This window comes from Patella vulgata, chromosome 3 (genome assembly GCF_932274485.2).
Source record: "Patella vulgata chromosome 3, xgPatVulg1.2, whole genome shotgun sequence".
In the NCBI taxonomy this organism is placed as follows: Eukaryota; Metazoa; Mollusca; class Gastropoda; family Patellidae; genus Patella; species Patella vulgata.
Window position 1 is genome coordinate 71,443,105 of NC_065881.2, and position 20,117 is coordinate 71,463,221.

At 33.4% G+C, this 20,117-nt stretch overlaps 1 protein-coding gene across 1 annotated transcript in view; it reads right to left on the minus strand.

Moving 5' to 3' along the window:
• Positions 1–1,622: 1,622 nt before the first annotated feature.
• The window catches only part of LOC126814724 (uncharacterized), a 56,524-nt gene continuing 38,029 nt past the window's right edge, over positions 1,623–20,117 (minus strand). The window contains exon 2 of the mRNA XM_050540078.1: positions 1,623–6,602. Within this exon, the coding sequence (XP_050396035.1) occupies positions 3,535–6,602 (3,068 nt within the window). The 3' untranslated portion in view covers positions 1,623–3,534. The remainder of the gene's footprint in view (positions 6,603–20,117) is intronic.

Consider the following 20,117-nt stretch of genomic DNA (forward strand, 5'->3'; position numbering starts at 1 on the left):
AAAGTAAGGTGTTAAAACTCCATTTCATTTCGCATTGCAATAAATGCAACCAGCAGTATCATACATTTTTAGAAAATTGTTGCCATCGATTGGCTTGTAACAAATTTAATATTTTCAGTAAATTAGTTTATATGTAATAATTTCTAGCTTGCGTTGATTTCTTGTTCTCCAGTATTGATCCAGAATTTGTAAATGAATACCGATTACAAATTATTTGTTTGTGTTGATATAACAACTTGTGAAATCTTGTTGAAACGTCACAGTGATATAAACCATAGTAATTATTATCCATGAATAGTGTTTTATTTGATTATGTTCCAATTACTAAATGATTATAATCCCCACCATCTATTTTCTAATTTAAGTCAGTTTAATTATGTCATATTGTATAAAGTAAAGTATTATTAGATAAATTATATAATGTAGAAGATTGAATGTTTTAAAATGGTGAAAGTTTATTGCTATATGTAAATCATGGATTCTAGATATTAAATGTGTCTATAAAAAAAATTAATTTTGTTTGATTTTAACTGATATTTTTATGACTGCCAGTTAAGTTTGAAACAGGGCTTTCACTTAGTAAGTTCTAGATTTTGCTAGGGCTAAAAAAAACCCAACTTATAGCAGGAATTAGAGTTATGTGGAACAGTTGAAACTTAATAGGCTTTTTCGTCTCATGAACGCAAACACATTGCATAAATTTCAATTTCAAAAAGATCAAGGGTAATAACTCTGACAATCGTTATCAGAAATCTTTAAGTCAATTATCACCTTTGTTCCATAACTTTACCCTCTAGAACGTCATCAAGATCAAGGACTGATTGACAGGATAAGCCTAATCTCAGTATGTTCATGGTTGCACACAATTTTCGATAATTGTTTTTATTGGTCTGTCAAGTTTACATACTGACTGTCTTTTTTCTTTGTACTTCTGTAACTGTTAAACATGAAATAGGCATGGATGAAGATTTTTGGAAATCTTTATTTCATTTCACTGCTTAGGACACTTGCAAGAAGTTTATAATAGAAGACCGCCATTATTTCTCTCTTCTGAACTCATTGAATTAAATATAGATTATTACTGCTCTACGACAAATATCAATCCCTGATAAATGCTATTGCTAGTGATCTTAAAATCAATATTGGTAGTGGGATGTTTGTTGAGTACAAGGAGATTTTTATATTCCCACATTTAAGTGTGGGTGTATTATGTCGTCACCTATGCCTGTCTGGCTGACAACAATTAGAGACTACAGTTTCTAACAGATTTTTAAAAATTGGGTGGAAGCATTGGGGTAATTAATTGTTAGTGCTTTGCGACTGATCATTCCTGAGTTATCCCCCCTTTTCCAAAAGCTTTGTGAGCACGATAGATGCCACAGTATTTAACTGATTGTGTTCAAATTTCTGTTACAGACATATATTGTGTGTCCGGAATAACTTGTGAACACGATAGAGATTAAATTTCTGTTGAGACATAAATGCTGCAGGAGTGCATTTCAACACTTGGCTTAGCTATCAATGGGATCCCAAACAATCAACTAGTGAGGCATTCAGCCGAATATGAGGTACTGAAACAACTCACGAATTACAATTTTTTTTTCATGCTGATATAATAACAATAATTTTTAATAATTTAATAATCATTAAAGTTAGATTTAATAAATTCATATACAGGAATTCAATCAATCAATCATATAATAATAATAGTATATAGATTCACTTGTTAAAACTTTCCAATTGTCATTAATTTCTGGATAAACTCTTTTTCAATAAACAATAACATAGAATAATTTATTTTCAAATATGCATGTCTCGAGGAGCAGGGTCACAGAGTAGCTCTTGAACTTTTTGGAAAAGCCATTTGGAACATTATCCTCACCTCGTTCACGTACTCTTCAGTTATTGGTGTTTATTTTATTCAAAATACAAGAAATACCCAGATGCTAATGACAAATGAAAAAAATAGTGATAAAGCTTTGTAGTGGAAATCAAAAACAAAATGAAGTAGATTAGATATAAGAAACAGTTTTTAGAACAGTAACAATGATTATGGGAACAGTTATAAAAAGAATTGTGGCAAATTAATTAAAGCACTTAACTTGTGGATTTCTAGAACAATGAAAAATAAAAAGAAATATAAAAAGAGTTCATACATGTAGGGATATTTTTTGGCTTGGAAGAAAAAAAGTTACATAATATACGATATAAGAAATAGAGAATATACGTCTCATATATGTAAATTCAGTTAAATAATATAAATATATGGATGCCCATTTGATATACTTGATACAAATGAATTTCAAAATTAATTAATTTCCTTTTAAAAATCTTAACCTTCAAAATATTAATTTCAATCGTGGAATTAAAATAACAAACTTCTAAAGTTTACAAAAAAATGACATATATCCATTAACAAAGCAATACAAAATTATGTAAGTTTTTGCATAATACACATTAATAAAAAAAATCTTAAGGATGCATTATTTAAGATAAAGACCAGCCTTTATTATAGTTTAAAAACAGCTAATGAAAAATGAATATTGAAAATTTCAGTCAAATTACTTTATTCTGGGCAAAGTTATGAGTGTTTGAAGTTTTGACAATAAATAGTCTTGATTGTCAAGTATCATTGCTTACGAAGTTTAGATATTCCATTTAAAAGTTAAATAATTATGGGGCATGGGTGTTCTAATTCATTTAATATTTCAATCATCCAATGGTCTAGAGAGTTGATTATGGGTTTGTCATGTGTCTAAATAACAATTTATATACTATTTGAAGTCAAGAGAAAATAACATCTGCAACTGGCAGATTTAGCTCTTGCATAATCTTTGACACCAAATTTACTGAAATCCTTAAAGACAACAGAGTGTTGTATAGGTTAAAAGTTTCAAAAGTACACAAATTAGAAAATAATAATTTATGCAACTAGCATTACGTATCTGTGTAGCACATATTCAAAACTTTTGATTCAATAACAAGTAAAAAAACAGAATTTATTTTAAAAAAAGAAGACGACATTGTTTAAAAGTAAACAGTATATAAGAAATAGCACTAAGATATTAAAGTTAAAAAGAGCTTAACAGTAAATAGGAAGGGATATATTAAATGCACAACCAAGTTGAGGTGAACAAGTATATAAAAACAATGATATACATATTTATAAGTAAAATATAGAAAGTGGAATAATAATGAAGCATGTCTTTAATCCATATAGATTTATCTATATTTGTGACTGTTTGTTTGTCTGTTTCGGGGTAGGTGATCACACTAGCGCTGCCAGGGAATAACATAGGACTGGTGGCATTACACAACCACTTTCGGTTTCCAAGTTATACTAATTCCAGTTAAGGGTTCTACATGTATGCATCGGAACAATTCACCTTACCCCACCATCCTTTGTCAACAAACCAGAATAATGAATGGATTTACCCCTATTCTATCACCTGTAGATGCCCACACCCTAAATTTATATGGACTAAAGATTCACTTTAATTACAATCATGTCTTATAGCACTATAGTTTAATGCATTATTTGCCCTTATTGGCCAGTTCATACGCCATTTCATAATATTTACTAAATTTAGCCGTATGATCCAATGGTAGATATATGTAAGGACTCATATTGAAGGCTTCCTTGATACCATATTTATGAACACTTGATAAATGACATCGACTAAGATGATAGCGATATGAACCTTTAGAAACAAATTGACGACTGCATGCAGCACATTTATAATCACGCTGTTCCCCTTCACTGACAGGACTAGCTCTCTCCTCATTGGATGACATGCCATCTGTACCTACATCCACTTCTAAACCCCCATTCGTATCGTCTTGATCCTCATCATCAGAAAAATTTGGTTTTAGTGAGAGATTCAATGGTAATGTCATTTCTGGGATACCAGGAAGATAAGGTATGTCAAAATGTTGTGAAAGAACTTTAGGAATATCAGTTCTGGTAAGCAGACGCTGTAAGCTGTCTAGAGGATGCTCACTTGTCATTGGTTGACTATAAACAAAGGAACTTAAAGAATCTAAAGCTGAACTATCCTCCTTCTTAGCAGACGTTGCTTCTTCTTCTATGTTAAGATATTTATCAATGATAGAGTTATTCAACTCCGGGGAAGGGTTTCGAGAGTTGTTGCCCCTTTCAGAAGTTTCCGATTCTGGTGTTTGTGGCCGATGATTTTTTTCCAATTTGACTTTTATTTGTTCCTCTTTTTCACTATTATCATTTTTTGATTTATATGAAGTCTGACTGTTCTTCTTCCTGTGGTTAAAATGATGTAGGACAGGCGTGCCATTTTTATGTTGACCATTTTGATCATCTTTCTGATGAAGAGCATGGTGTAAATGTTTATACTTAGAATATTTATTCGGGCTTTCTTCTCTATGAGATGTTGATTCTCGTTTTAAATATTGTGATGAGGTTTTATGGAAATTGCTAGGCACCGGAATACAGTTTTGGTTTCGAAAGTCAAACTTGGAAGTGAAACTGTTTTGAATAAAGGATTCCATAGCTTTAAGAGCTGAATTAGATTCTGGTATTTTAGCATTGGGGTCTAAGATGTCCATCTGGATGGAAGTTTCAATTTGAGGAATTTTTTCCTCAGATTCCGATGAAGCATCAAATGGAGTTGCACCCCTTGAATCACAGTCTTCTACTGGTTCTGTCTTAATTTTGACACCCTGTAACATGGCTTCTTTTCTCTCCTCATTTTCTACACTGAAACAATTAGCTTTTAATTTGTTTTCATTTAAGGTACAGTTCATATCTTTTTTTGCTTCAGAAGAGGATTTTTTGTTTAATTCTCTCTGTAAAGTGGTTTTCTTTTCAGTCTCATGATCCATAGAAAGTTCACCATTGACAATAAATGTTTTTTCTTCTTTTTCATCTCTCCTTTGTTTCCGTGGAGAAAAAGCTTCTAGAATTCTAGACTTTAAATGCTGTGATACATGAACTTTTGTCGGGGCGATTTCTTTTTTGGGACTAGGGATAGGTGAGATTTTATCATGAATATCGGAAAACGTTGAGGGAGGCGGGGGAGACGAAGAATTCTCACAATCAGATTTATTAATTGAAGTCTCCTCCATTAATAACTTGTTCTTTAATGCACCAATAACAGAAGACTTTTGACGTATGCAAGCTCTCACATGATCAACAAAATGTTTCATTTCGATTTTTTTACCACAATTTTCACATGTTATGGAATTGTCCAAATGCACAGATAATTCAGAATCCTCATCATCCAATATTCCATTCGGTAAAGGTAGACATTTTCTTTTCATATCAATAAGTGAAGTCATGGCATTATTACCATCATCACTATGATAACGCTTTCGTCGGTTACGTAAGGTAAATTCAGAATAGTTCTGTGCACGTAGGATTTGTTTTTTATGATGTCCCGATTGTACCATATGATTGGCTAATGCTTCCATATCTACGAATGCTTCTTGACAAACTTTACATTTAAACACACATTCACGTTCTAGTTCCTTTTCACAATATGCTGAACATTTATGCGATCTTCGACCATGATCGGCACTTACTATTTTGGTATAGTGTTGAGTTTTCATCATGTGAACAGTCAACATTGGTAATGATTGAAACGATTCTCCGCACTGCATACATCTCAAAATTCTGCGTGTTTGTTCCGATTCCTGATTCAGCCACATATCTTGGCCACGGACAAGTTTTGGATAATCAAGTAGCGTGGCTGCCTTACAGTTGGCTGGAGTGTGACCCGTATCCTGTATATGCGAACTTAAAGCTTGAAGTGTCGTGTAGGTTTTCTGACACGAACAACGATGAGTTGTGTATTTATTTCCAGATCTTCGTACATCTTCCTCATAGACATGACTCTCTAACTTTTTAGCCGATGGTGCAACTACTGGTGATGGTTTCTCTTTTTTGATAAATTGTGGTTTCAAATTCGATTTGATTTGAGATGAGAGTGGTGGATGTGTTGCAGTCAAGTATGCATGCTTTGACGATTTTCCCTGAAGAATGGTCGGCTGAAGTGGAACTATGTTACTTGGCTTTCGTGGAGGTTCAATATTAAAATCACCACCAAATCGTAACTGTAAACTTTTAAGACTAGATGAAATAGTTCCTGAATGACCATTCTCTATGTGAATTGAAGACTTTATGGGTTTTTCTTTGGAACGAGTTGAAAGATCCAAGGGTTGATCTTCCACTACTGTGTCTTCTCCGTCAAATTTCTTATAGTTATTGTTGACTGGAGAGTTATCTCGAAGATATTTTTCAGGGGATGAATTTTGTTCAGGTCTCCTATCTAGTTTGTTATCCTCAGGAGAATTTAAATTTGGTATTTCAAAAGATTTTGAACTCTTAATGTCATCTCTGTCTATAGTGGATTTCTGTTGATGTGGTATGGTCATAGTATCTGGTTCCAGTTTGGGATTTGAGTTAATGATCTTTGGAATGTCTTCATGGATTTCTGAAGGTGATAAATTCTGATTTCCGTCATCCGAGTTATCTGTATCTATGGCTTCGTCGTCCAAGTCTTCTGAATTGTCTCCGTCTGACTCTGGTAGAGACGTCTGTGGAAGTGTGGAGAGGTCTTCAGTTGAACCTGTAAAGATAAAAAAAAAATAAACAAAAATTACACCTTTTAATATTTTTACGTAATCATATAATCTGTCTGGTAATTTAAGTCTCTGATAATGCCAAATATCAAACAAAGGCTGCCAGACAGTAAAATATATGCCCAGCAAAAAAATCAGATCATAAACCCAATATATATTGTATCAATAGGATTCTACCTTTCAGTAGGATGAATAGACAACAAATATCAATTTCTGAAATTGCAACCTAAAAAATTCTTACAAATTGATCGGGAAGGGGGATAACTCAGGATTATTGTAGCCTCTGTACTAACAAGAAATGTGAACAACAGAACCAGAGGTATAATTGCAAAATCCAGAAGATTTATCATTCCTCAACTGACATTTTTTTATTTGTAATTAATACCTTTATTTATTTATATATACACAAGTTATGAGAGAGTTCCCAGGTATATTTCAGAATAGTTCCCCCGTTATGCCAGTGGTACAGAATGGGGGACCTGGCAAGGAACAGTGTCTAGTCTTTCTGATGGGTTGATAAATCAAGGTCACATGTATACTTTGGTGTACATGTAAAAGAACCCGTCCCATAGAGTAGGCTGTAGCACTGCTGTCCAAGCATAATTTCCCTCATAGTTACACTACATGTTGTAACTTCAGGTGGGTGCAGATGGGATATTAAATCCCATTTCATTTAAAACACTTTCCTTGTCTACGATATCACCTTAGGTGGAAGTGGACGTAAAACCCCAGAAACGAACGAAAAACACTTTATGTATACACTATTTGTCACTATAGCATCAGTATAGTGGTATTTTGTGTTTGTATACACTTCTTTATTCAGCAGCTTTCTGATATGCTTTTCTCATTTTGTGAGTCGTAATTCAGATATTCCACCAGTGTCAACAAGATTCTGTAACAAAGGGGCATAACTCTGGGGGTGATTTTTCATTTCAATGCGATAGATGACAACCCAAATCAATTTCAATAAGATAAATGGATTGTGCCTCTATTGTGCAAACATGAAATGTCAACGTCAAAAATGACAGACAAATGGAGTTATAACAATTTTGTATGATCACATTATAATGTGGGTGTATAAAAATTATGCCTTAGCTATACGCATTATGTAAATCCAGCAAGTCCGAGGTGAAAACATGGTTGACTCGACCCCATTTTTCATGTACTCATTTCCAAACGCATTTTTGCAGGTTACATGAAAACGGTCCCATTTTATTTGTATCGGACTGATTTTTATCGCTGGCTAAAACATGTACATGGAAAACAGGCATTGTTACTACCATTAACACAAAAAAAACTAAACATATTCCAAAATGAAGTTTAAACTACGTATGCAAATGATAATTTTAGGGGGGATTTTGTTTTTATTTATCCATAAAACTCATATTTTATGAACATTTGCAATTCGCCAAACACTGATATTCTATTCTCTGGGATGTTCTAATCATGGGCTAAAAGAATTTCCTACCTGTTCAATGTTTTGTATATTTCCATATATTATACTAGTAGTTAGTCATTTCATTTAAATAATTATAAATGTACTAGTTGTGTAAGACATTTATCTAGCAAGCTTACACAAATCCATAAACTTTGTTTTAAAATAACAGTCTGGCAGACAGAAATTGAATAATTTGACAATTATATCTTAGAGAACATGCATGACAGAATTATCCTGTCATCTTCTATTAACATCATAACCAGATAATAGTCATGTCAAAATGTTGGTAAAGGAAGTGACATGACGCCTCCTGACACATCTAATCTCTTACCCCAACAGAATAATCTAAGGAAACAATAACATCTCATCATTCTAAACAAAAAACCACAAATATTGGCACTGGTTTCCTTTAAGAGTTTTATATTTTGATACCTGACCGTCAAAGATCATCACACTGATGTCTTTATTATCCAGACTCTTGACAGGCCACATTAAATACCATCTTTATTTCACTTTAAATTTCATAAATCATAATTCAATCACAGCTTGCGGCCATTTAGACGCTATTTAGATCATTGCTAGATTTTTGATAACGGCCATAAAAATAATTTCTAATATTTCATTCCAACAAACTGTAGACTCCACATATTTCAATTTTAATCCAATTTTCCCCACAGATGCAGACAAGAGCAACAACCGCATTTCTATTCATGTTTTTGGGAGATGATTAGTAGTAGATGATTAGAGCACCATTCTTACCAATAAAATAAATGAAATGAAATGGGATTTAACATCCTACTGTTCTGCTCCAACTGGGCTAATTAAGACGGACACACATCATGCAGTATACTATGAGGGAAATTTTGCCTGTACAGTGACGCTACGACCTACTCTTATATCGAATTACAACTATCGAGGGTTCTTTTACGTACACGCCAATGTGTACATGGCCCCCGCCCCATAAAAAAAACCCAGGTGCATTTAAAGCCATCTGCATTATTAAGAAAAAAAGAGAAATGGGGTTAAACGTCAACTCAAAACAAACTAGGTCATTTCGGGACTAGCACATGGTTCAATTTTATTTCAATAATTCGCTTGCGCGTAGGGGTCTTTAGCAGTGGGAGGAAACCAGAGGACCCGGAGAAAACCCACGAGGTTGGACAGGCGACCCTACTCCTTGTCACGTACAACCGGAGAATCGAAACCCCGCCAGTTGACTCAATGACAGACTGTATGATACAGCGCGCGTGTGCTAACTATTCGGCCATCCAATCCCCCTGCATTATTCAGACGATATCAAATCTTTGTATGGCTTGCACACTAAAAGGTACCCAAATTGATTATTTTACATTAAGAAAAAAAAACAAAAAAAAAATCAATGGTAGATAATCTTCCGGCTTGGATTCAATCAGATTAAAAAGAGGCCCATCATTCTAATATAAAATTGATCATATCTTTGTGAAATGGGGTTTAACGTCCTATTGTTCAACAGGGCCAAGGAAGACAGGCATACGCCATATGAGGAAAATTTTGCTTGGACAGTGGCATTACGGTCTATTAGATATAAAATTCCAAAGTTATCTTTTTCATGCACGCCAATGTGTACACAGGACCTTAGTTTTTCATAACATTCAAACGACTATACGTTGTCCCTTGCCAGGCCTTGTGTCCTGCACCACTAACAAGAGGGAACCATGCAGAAAATCTTGTTAAACTTCCTCGGCCAACACTGGGATCGAACATAGGACCTCCAGGTTAGCAATCCACTGTCTTACGCACTGAGCCACCGCGATGCACTGAGCCAATGCCATATGCACTGAGCCACTGCAACTCCCTCATATCTTTGTAGACACAAAATTAAAACACTTTTAGACTGATATTCCTTTTACAGATCAACTTTCACAGTATTGTAGTTTGCAATGGATTCAAAATCCCTCAATCAACAGTTTTAACTTGTAGCTGACCCTTTTGTCGACACCTATAACATTAAACTCTGTGTATCAATCTGAAGTCAATCGGATATTAACTAGCGCGTCCACAAGATTTTTCAAAGAAATCTTTGAAAATCAATAGGATTCTTCGCCTTGTGACCTCAAACACTGTGTATAAATTTAAAGTCAATCAGATATTAATTTTAGCCTTTAGAGCATTCACAAGGTTTTTTGAAGTGATTAAGGGCCATAACTCTGGCAGTAATTATCGAAAATCACTGAAAATGAATAGACTTCTTTGTCTCATGACCTTAAACACTGTGTATAAATTTAAAGTCAATCGGATATTAACTTTAGATTCTAAGAGCGTCCACAAGATTTTTCAAAGTGATCAAGGGCCATAACTCTGGCAGTAATTATCGGAAATCGCTGAAAATCAATAGGCTTCTTCGTCTCATGATCTTATACACTGTATATAAATTTAAAGTCAATCGGATATTAACTTTAGCCTCTAGAGCGTCCACAAGCAATTGTGGACGCCGGACGGACGGGGGCGACGACAATATACGACCACATTTCAATGTGGGCGTATAAAAAATATAATAAAACGGTGATATTGTCACATTTATAATCATGACGTGGTTTTTCTGATTTTATGAAGGATGATTTTCTTCAACTAAAAGAACTTAAACGAGAGACAGCGGGAAACAGGGTTAAACATCCACTTGACACAAACCAGGTCATTTCAGGACTAACATATGATACAATTTTAATTCATAATTCGCTTGCGCATAGGGGTCTTTGTCTTTCTTTACCAGTGGGAGAAACCAGAGGACGCAGGAAAAATATGAGGTTGGGCAGGCGACCATACTCCTCGTCACGTCACATGTGGACCTTATAATACATAAAGTCCATGGTCATGTACAACTTTGGGATCGGAACCACACCACTTGGCTCAATGATAAACCCAGCCACACTCGTCTAAAAACACCTCAAAATACATGTAGTTTTAAATTTTTTTTCTAATATTAAAAAATATTTATAATTTTTTAGGGCATTTAGTAACTATATTTATATATAACTAGCAGGATACCAGGCTTCGCTCGGGGGTCATAACTCCGAAACCGGAAGTGGTAGACTAACGCCACCTGGCCTATGTTACTCCCCGGTCCGAGCTACCCCTATACCCCAAATTTCAGATTCGGGGCAGACCTAGTGTAGCCGCCAAACCCGAACAGACCGGCTTCGCTCGGGGGTCATAACTCCGAAACCGGAAGTGGTAGTCTAACGCCACCTGGCCTATGTTACTCCCCGGTCCGAGCTACCCCTATAACCCAAATTTCAGACTCGGTGCAGACCTAGTGTAGCCGCCAACCCCGAACAGACAGACAGACAGACAGACAAACGACAGTCTCAAATATATATATAGATTAACCAAGTATTAACATTTCTACTTATATCTTTATTATGCAGTTACCAGTAGACCTTCAGTTCAAGTCTATATTGCTGCATATTATAAATGAAGAGAAATAACAAACTTTCTATTTTATTATCTCTCTTAAACATGTTTTCTATATTCACTGACAAACACGCTGTCAGAATAAATAACTAGTATAAGTATTGACAGTGACAACTGATGTAATTTAGACTGACAGCTTGATAACAGTTGGCATATTTTTACATATTATGCACCATTATCTTATCCCTCAGTTTATTTTTTTACCAGAATAAATGTTAGACATGTATACAAACACACCATATGATAAAGTAATAACTTTTCTTACATTAATCTACAATGATTTTCTTGATTCTCAGTGTAACAAAATGCTGTATAAAAGACTTACAGTAAGCTATATGAATAAAATATAAGTATAGTGTTTCACTGACGACAAGAGCAGGAGAGAAATGAGGTTTAACATCTTCTCAACACAAACTAGGTCATTTCCAAACTAACATACATTAAAAATTTATTTCAATAATTCAGATGTGCATATGGAGTCGTTAGAAGGGAGATGAATCCGGGAGACCTGGATAAAACTCACACGGTTGTAGTTGGGCAGACGAACCTAATCCTTGTCACATACAAGCGTGGGATCGTATACAAGAAATCGATCGATAACGCTGGTCATTATATGTACAAGATATATTCTCGACAATCCAATTCAAATTTAAAAATGTGATCTATTGAAGACTGGCATTAATAACAAGCCGTATAGCTTACTACTTACCGTTGCTATTGAAGGTAAATGTCTAAAAATTGATGTTACTCATTGGTTTGATGCCCAATAGTTCCAAACGCATCATGGTACCACATTTAATTGAGTATACAGTTTTTTTCTATTGCGTATAATTTCTAATCGTCGTCAACAAAAACAAGAAAGGATTCCAGTTTTGTTTTACTATTATAACATTGTAAGTCAATCTTTAAACCTTTTACAAATCTTGAATTCCTCCAGAAAAAAAAAAGCTTGATTTTATTCCGATCTACCAGTAATCTTAACATTGCCACATCAACTCATTCAATTTTCTCAATTTATCAAATACTGTCCCACTGTAAATAATTAATCATAATACTTTCAAGAGTAAAATTCAATTTATACACAAACCTGCATCCATCAAAATGTCTCCACTGAAATGTGTTGTCACCTTAAGTTCCACTAAGCTAATAGTAAGTGCAGGAAGACTGCATTAGACATAACAACAATTACCTAGAAAGCCACTAGACAAAATATACAAACCAAACAATAACACATGCAGTTTACACATGATAAGAACTATCAAATCAAAAAAATCTTCAAAGCCGATGAATGTCATTTACATTTTTCGGACAATGTCTATTTTTTTTAACAGCTCTAATCTACCCAAATTGATTTTATAACATTCAGCTAAAAAAACAAGACCAAAATATCAATGGTTGATAAATAATCCATCGGATTTAAAAGTGGACCATTAAAATATTCTACCCAAAACTTATAGGTGGCGTTTGATTGTCTACAGAGGATATCAAATGTTGCGGAATGTTTTCAATTCATCATTTGGAAATACTAAATGAAATAGAACCCTTTTTAAATTGATATTCCTTTTAGAGATTAACCTCTAAAATAGGTTTAAATCATCTTAATCTGATAATCCAAATTCTACTATAAGGTAAGTACATGTTACATAATTTACCTGTACAAAAATAGCTTCTCTCTTCTTGATGTTACGTTTACAGAACAAAATGTTTAACAAATAGTTCCATTTACCAAAACATTGATACATTTGTATGAATAGTCCTGGGAGTAGTTATTATGATAACAAGAAAAAGATTCAAATTTAAAGAATAACATAAAAAGAAGAAATTCTTACCACACAGTGTCAGCCAGATGTATAGGCAATAAAACTTTTGAAATTAATCTGCCGTCATGTGAAATTAATTTAAAAGAAAACTTTTACCTAACTGACCCCAGGTAGGATGATAGGACAGATGGTTAAACAGGTATGCTGGTAAAGTCTTCCAACATTATGACATGTCACATAAAACGGCAGGTAAAAACACCTGTATATGTCACTGTCACCACACTTGTGTCATCTGTCAGTCAACTTGTCATACCTTGTTAGTAGGGTCGTTTTTCAGTCGCTTACCCTGATAAACTATAAGTGAACAAAACAAAGGTGAGAGAAGTCAGGGCCACAAAAAAAAACATGCGGGTAACATATATCTTAAAACATAAACATTACATTATTCATATAACCACAATCAAGACCTGTAAAAACTAAAGGGACAGACTCTTCTTAAAACTGCATATAACCTAAAATTTGATCTTACTTCACTTTTAATTGATTTTTTTTTTCAATAAATGATTAAAAATACAATATGGGAGATTAGATAAAGAGCTGACAGTTCTTACTATAATAGTAGAAAACTAGATAATGTAAAGGTTATTTGCTGGAAATTTCAGTCAAATTGATCCACTCTGAACCGAGAATTTAGCGATTGAATTTTAGGTATAGCCTCGCTCATCATTACTAAAGTCGGTACGATAAAAAACAGTCTCGATTATCCATTTCATGATTTAATCATGAATGAAAGTTGACCAGCAAACCGGATCCTAATCCGGTAAATATCGCAGGCTAGTGATGACATTAAGAGTTGATTATGGCCTGGATAAGTTAATTAATGTCTAATTAATACTTTAAATAAAATTTCAGGCGTAAAGAAAGACCTACAATAGGCAGATTAGGCTCTTGCATAATGTATGTTTAAATTTAAAGATATATAGGCACTATTCTAAATATATAACTATTGGAAAACATATCGTGATTTGTATTTTTCAGAATATATGTAATTTGTCACTGCTTATTAATCACATTAACATGGACTCATATTGATTATTTAACATTTAATGAAGAAAACAAAATCAAAATATCAACAATAGATAATCTCCCAGCTTGGATTCAATTGGATTAAAAACTGGCCCATCAATTAGATTTTGTGACGCATAAAGATGGTGGTGTCATCATGAGGTCATCTGTATTCACTTGCGATAAGCATAGGGGGAATTTCAGTCCATCATATCTTTGTAAATACCGAACAGAAACTGAACTACTTTTGGACTGATATTACTTTAATGCAGTTTGCACAGATTCCTATATCGCTCAAATCATGCTCATTAACTTAAATGACCTAAGTTTTTGTACCATCGGGCTAATGGACCAGTATTACCAAAAATATTACATCTTTCGAGATACATCAAGCAAAGCATTTTGGACCATTAGCCCCCATTATGTAGTATACTTATTAGACGATGAATGGATGACCGCTGTCATTACTAGGCAGCAGTCCAAATTTCTTTCGTTTATTGTGGATTTTTTAAGGAATTTAAAGTTACTAATCACAACAAAAAATCAACCTTCTGATGAAAATATGTTTCGTTACAGGTTCAAGTAAATAACCTAATTAAGCTTGAGGGACATCTTTAAAGACATGGTCCATGATGGTTAAATGTAATGAATACCAAACCAATAAAGTATCAATGTTAATTCATAAAACAAATCATGTCTAACATATATTGTTTTTTTACAAAGATCCCCATTTCTCAAATTCAGTACTTGCAAACTCAGTTTTTTAAATTAGCTAGCAAAGAATATGCAATTAAAACAAGTTAAACCTCTTTTATATAGGTCAAAATACAGTACAGAATTGGCTGATTTAATGTCTTATTCTGACCTTCATGGAGCAAGATCTAAATTTTTGTATAGAAAGATCAAATTTTGACCTACAGCGGAACACAAAATATGTTGTATTTCAACACTGGCTTTATCTACAGAGTAAAAATCTTGCATCAAATATCACAGCATATGCTGGGAGGAATCTAGTAGGATCAAGAGGAAACAGTTCAGATGGTCAGTTAAATCCATGACCACAGTCACAACACCATAACCATTCTGTCGTAGCCTTGTGACCATGAATAAAATTTATCTTTGTATTTCCATCTATCCAGTTGGAATTATGTACCAGTACATTAGTGCAAGGTAAAATTATTGTAGCAAAAAATCATATAAGTAATACCAAAACCAATAGTTCACCGTTATTTTGTCCTGTCCAGTAGCCAGTGCACATAAAAGTTTTATGATCAAAATGAGAAAAGAAACTACCTGTAGTTCTATAATTTAACTCTTTAGATTTGCTATTCATCAATAAACATAAATCGATTTAATTTACATAATTTTGATGATAATCACCCAAATCTATTCACAAACATTTATTCCTACATAAGACATAAAATATTTCTGAAAATATTTTCCATAGAAAAGATATTACATACAAAGTGCAAAGAATAAGAAATGTGAACAGATTTTGATTTATTTTTATTCCTACATAAGACATAAAATATTTCTGAAAATATTTTCCATAGAAAAGATATTACATACAAAGTGCAAAGAATAAGAAATGTGAACAGATTTTGATTTATTATCAACTATTGAAGAAAGGAAACATTAATCATGATATTTATATAATATGTTTTATCATTTTCCTTTAAATTCTTTTTAAAATACTGTCTCAGTCCCATACAACTGTACATTAATCATTCACATGACAGACAAATGAAAATAGAAATTCTGAATTCCCATGATTAATGACATTATGATAAAATAATATGTAGATAATATATGCATACATAGGAATAATATCAACATCGTCACTAATTACATATACAAACTATCTCATGACCTAAAATAACCTAATAATGTTTCTTCTTATCATTTCTTCGATGACCCTTACTGACCTCACCTTTAGTGACCCCCCTCCCCACCCTCTGTTAGAAGTGTGATTGATAACTACATTGTGGCTGTATGTAGAAATGATATAAATCATTCTATAAAAACATGAAGCTTTTACTTTAATCCACCTTCTCCTTGGGACTCTCCCTGTGCTTGCTGTGTCGAGTGACTAGAAATCTAGATATAATTTACTGTGATTTGTTTTCAAGGAATGACAGGGCTTTTAAATCATCTTTAAACAAGACACATTACTGGTTTGTCAAGAAAATGAAAACCTTATAAATTTTCTTGCAAAGTGACAGTGTGGTGGACATTTTTGTACATTAGAAAAGTCTTTATTTTGCATTTTTGTTGCCAGAGTTTCTTTTAGGAGTTAAGTTTCACAAGTGAAGAATTTTAAAATTATTTTCTATAATAGTTAAAAAAAAACTAGTTGTATCTGCTACTTTTTTTCATCAAAGTGAGCAAATATATATCAGTGACACTCAGTTACAAATTCTGAAGAGCATTTGTTCGTCTGGTTGCAGGATTGAGATTTTTTTAACATGTGTTCCAACAAAGTTCATACAGTTATGATCCACCTCCTGACTCACTCCAAAAGACAATCAAAATTCAATTCAGTATTATACTATAATTAATAAATTGTCTAAAATAATTTTAACTATCAAAATCCCAGCCTCCATGCCATATTTATAGTTCAATATAAACAGAGTGTCAATAGATTTATAGCGTTTTTTTTTTCATTCTAATATCTGATTAAATGATTCTGTCCAAATCGACAATACATGGTATTTATCCTCCCGATTTATGTATAATAATAAGTTTCTATATGTGGGCATTGCCAAATACTAACATTATTATAAACTTTGTGATTAATGTGATTGATGGTCGTCTGTCAGATTCCTTGATTAGAGTTATCTTCCTTGATTTATAACATTAAGAAAACAATAAAAGTTGGACGATTATCTTTATCGTTGTTTATCATGGAATTTATTGTTTTAATTCGACTGGAGTATAATTATCAGAGGAGATATATCGTCTTTATTTATGTTCCTCTTTCTCATTTCTTATATTCTTCCTCGCAGGTTAGTCTACAGGGAATTCTTGATACTGACGGCACCGTCATCAAAAACAACTTTAAGATGGCAGTAAAAATGACAAATGCTTTAGATGTTATGGCAAACAATAATTTGTGTATTTTATCTCCACTTGTCTGCTGAATTTTGACAGGAACTAATCGCATCTCATGTGTGTCTTCAGACTCTTTCGATTTCTGTCACCATTTAAATTCAGAAAAACTGGCATTTAACTAAATCTTGACATTTCTTGCCTTGAAATTTAAAACAAAAACGATTTATTTCTCAAAATATTTTCCCGTCTTTTAAACACACGACAACTTAACGGACCGGTATCTAGAACTCTTCACAAAGGAATTCTCTTACTGCGTCCAAAATATCAAAAGCAATTACTGATCCTTATAGCTACGTCTACACTAGCAGCATTCACCGTCTACACTAGCCTTTTAAATCCCGGTTTTTTCCTAAAAGCCGGCTTTTTCAATTTCTCAAACGTAAAAGCCGGCTTTTTAAAATCCGGCAATTATTGAGGGATTTTTCAAAATCAAAAAGCCGGCTTTTTCAAAAAAAACGGCAATTTTATGTGTGTAGACGTAAATCCGGGATTTATCAAGTACCCGGATGTCATTATCTCTGCAAAATTGACTGAAGCCGATGGCGTAATAAATAAACCGGAAGTTCCACAAATAACGAAGGTCGGTGTTCATCGTCTTTTTCCGTTCAGTCAGTGTAGACGCTACACTTGAAAAAGCCGGGTTTTGAAAAAAACGGGTTTTTAAAAAGCCGGCTTTTTCAAGCCTAGTGTAGACGAAGCTTATACTTCCCTTTCCCTAATACAAAATAATTCATCCTTTTAAAAAACTAATATGCCTTTCATCAGACGGTTAAGTTAAACTAGCCTGCTTGGCTTAAAAACGCCGAGGTTATTGAACTAGTTTATAGACCTGAATGGCTTTAAAAATTGTAATACATAATCAAACTGAACAGTTACAAATGTCACCCATCTGAAGAGTTACCATGTACCACCTATTAGAGCAATTATAATATGCCAACCATCTGAGGAATTATAAAATGCCAACCATCTGAGGAATTATAAAATGCCAACCATATGAGCCAATTACAACATGCCACCCATCTAAGTAATTACAATATGCCACATATCTGAGTAATTAGAAATATGCCATCCGAGTAATTGCAATATGCCAACCAAATGAGTGGTTACAATGTATGCCATCAAATTGGAAAGTTGCAATATGCCACTAACCAGAAAATTTATATTACATCAAATTATTTTGACAATTTGTTATACCGGTAAGCATTTGCAAAATCTCTGTAATGAATAACTAATGGACATCGAGAAATGCAACATTTCATTTGCAATTACAGCTCTTGGCCAATATACTAAAGGCAATGACACATTCAACTGAATCTCTATCTAGGTTATTTTTTTTTCTATGTTGATAGCCCTACCATATGGAATCATCCTGTTTGTACCACTGATCTGAACTTGACACTTTGATTGTAATTCATTATTAGAGTATCATTAAAAGTGAATTCTAAATTTAGCTTTTATTTAAAAACCACCTTGCATGGTGATTCTGGAAGAGCCTTTTATCCAGGAATCAGTAACATGATACAGTTAATAAATTATCAAGTCTCATATTAAAACATGATTTATGATAATATCCCTGTCAAAGCCATCGTGTATTAGATCATAATTTCTCCCATTTCTGGTGACACTTCTCTTTGCTTCCTATTTTAAACATCCCTCAACCAATCCTCATCAAAACTGACAGTTTCCATGACAACTGGAGAACAGGAATCCATCAGTGTCAGTTATTTTTCTTATCAGAGTAAATTTGTGTTTGGTGCCATGAGTGATTCCCTGTCTAATACTACTTGATTGCCAGCATACAATACATATACATCATATGATCATATTTCTCCGATAATTCAAACAATGATATCATAGCTTTCTTTTTATGTATTCCAACAGCAAGATAAAAATTCTATTTACACATTCTGTTCAGATGAAATATAAACTATCCAGTTCTGTAAAATCAAAGAAGTTAGTATGACATTTCAGGTTTTTAAATAAAAAATAATAATTTGATAGATTTAATTCATTTCTTGTGAATTTAGGTCAATGATCATTTATCAGTCAGATCAACCCATATTGTATATTTCAATTTTTTATATTTTGAATCTTTAGATCTGTTTGAATCTGCCTACTGAAAAGGTATATGGCTTCTACTTGACAATTCAAAACTTAACAGTATGTGCAGGAGAACCACACCACATACACACAAAGAAACAGAAATAAATACAACAAACCTATAGACAAGACACACATTAACAAACAAATATTGTAAGCAAAAAACAAAAAAAAATACTATCAAATCAAGTGATTTGTACTTTAATCAAAGTATGCATTATCCAATTAATAAAGTGACATAAAGTCAACATAATTTGTACTGATATTACTGTCATTGTCATATCATACTCCTTCTTATCGTAATCACCAGCTTGTAAGTGACATAAAGCCAAGGTGGCTCAGTGAGTATAACGCTGGCTCACTTCTAACCAAGGGGGTCAAGGGATCGACCTCTGTATTCGGCAAACATATTCCTCAGGATTTTTCAGTTAGGTTTTTCTTGTCACTGGAAATGCATCTAACTGTTAGGATGTTATGAAAAAGCTAGGTCCCTTGTATACCATTCAAAGAATATTAATGATCACTTGACAGCTGGAAATCAAAATAACGAGAAGGGCTGCAGTGCTGCTGTCCTGGCA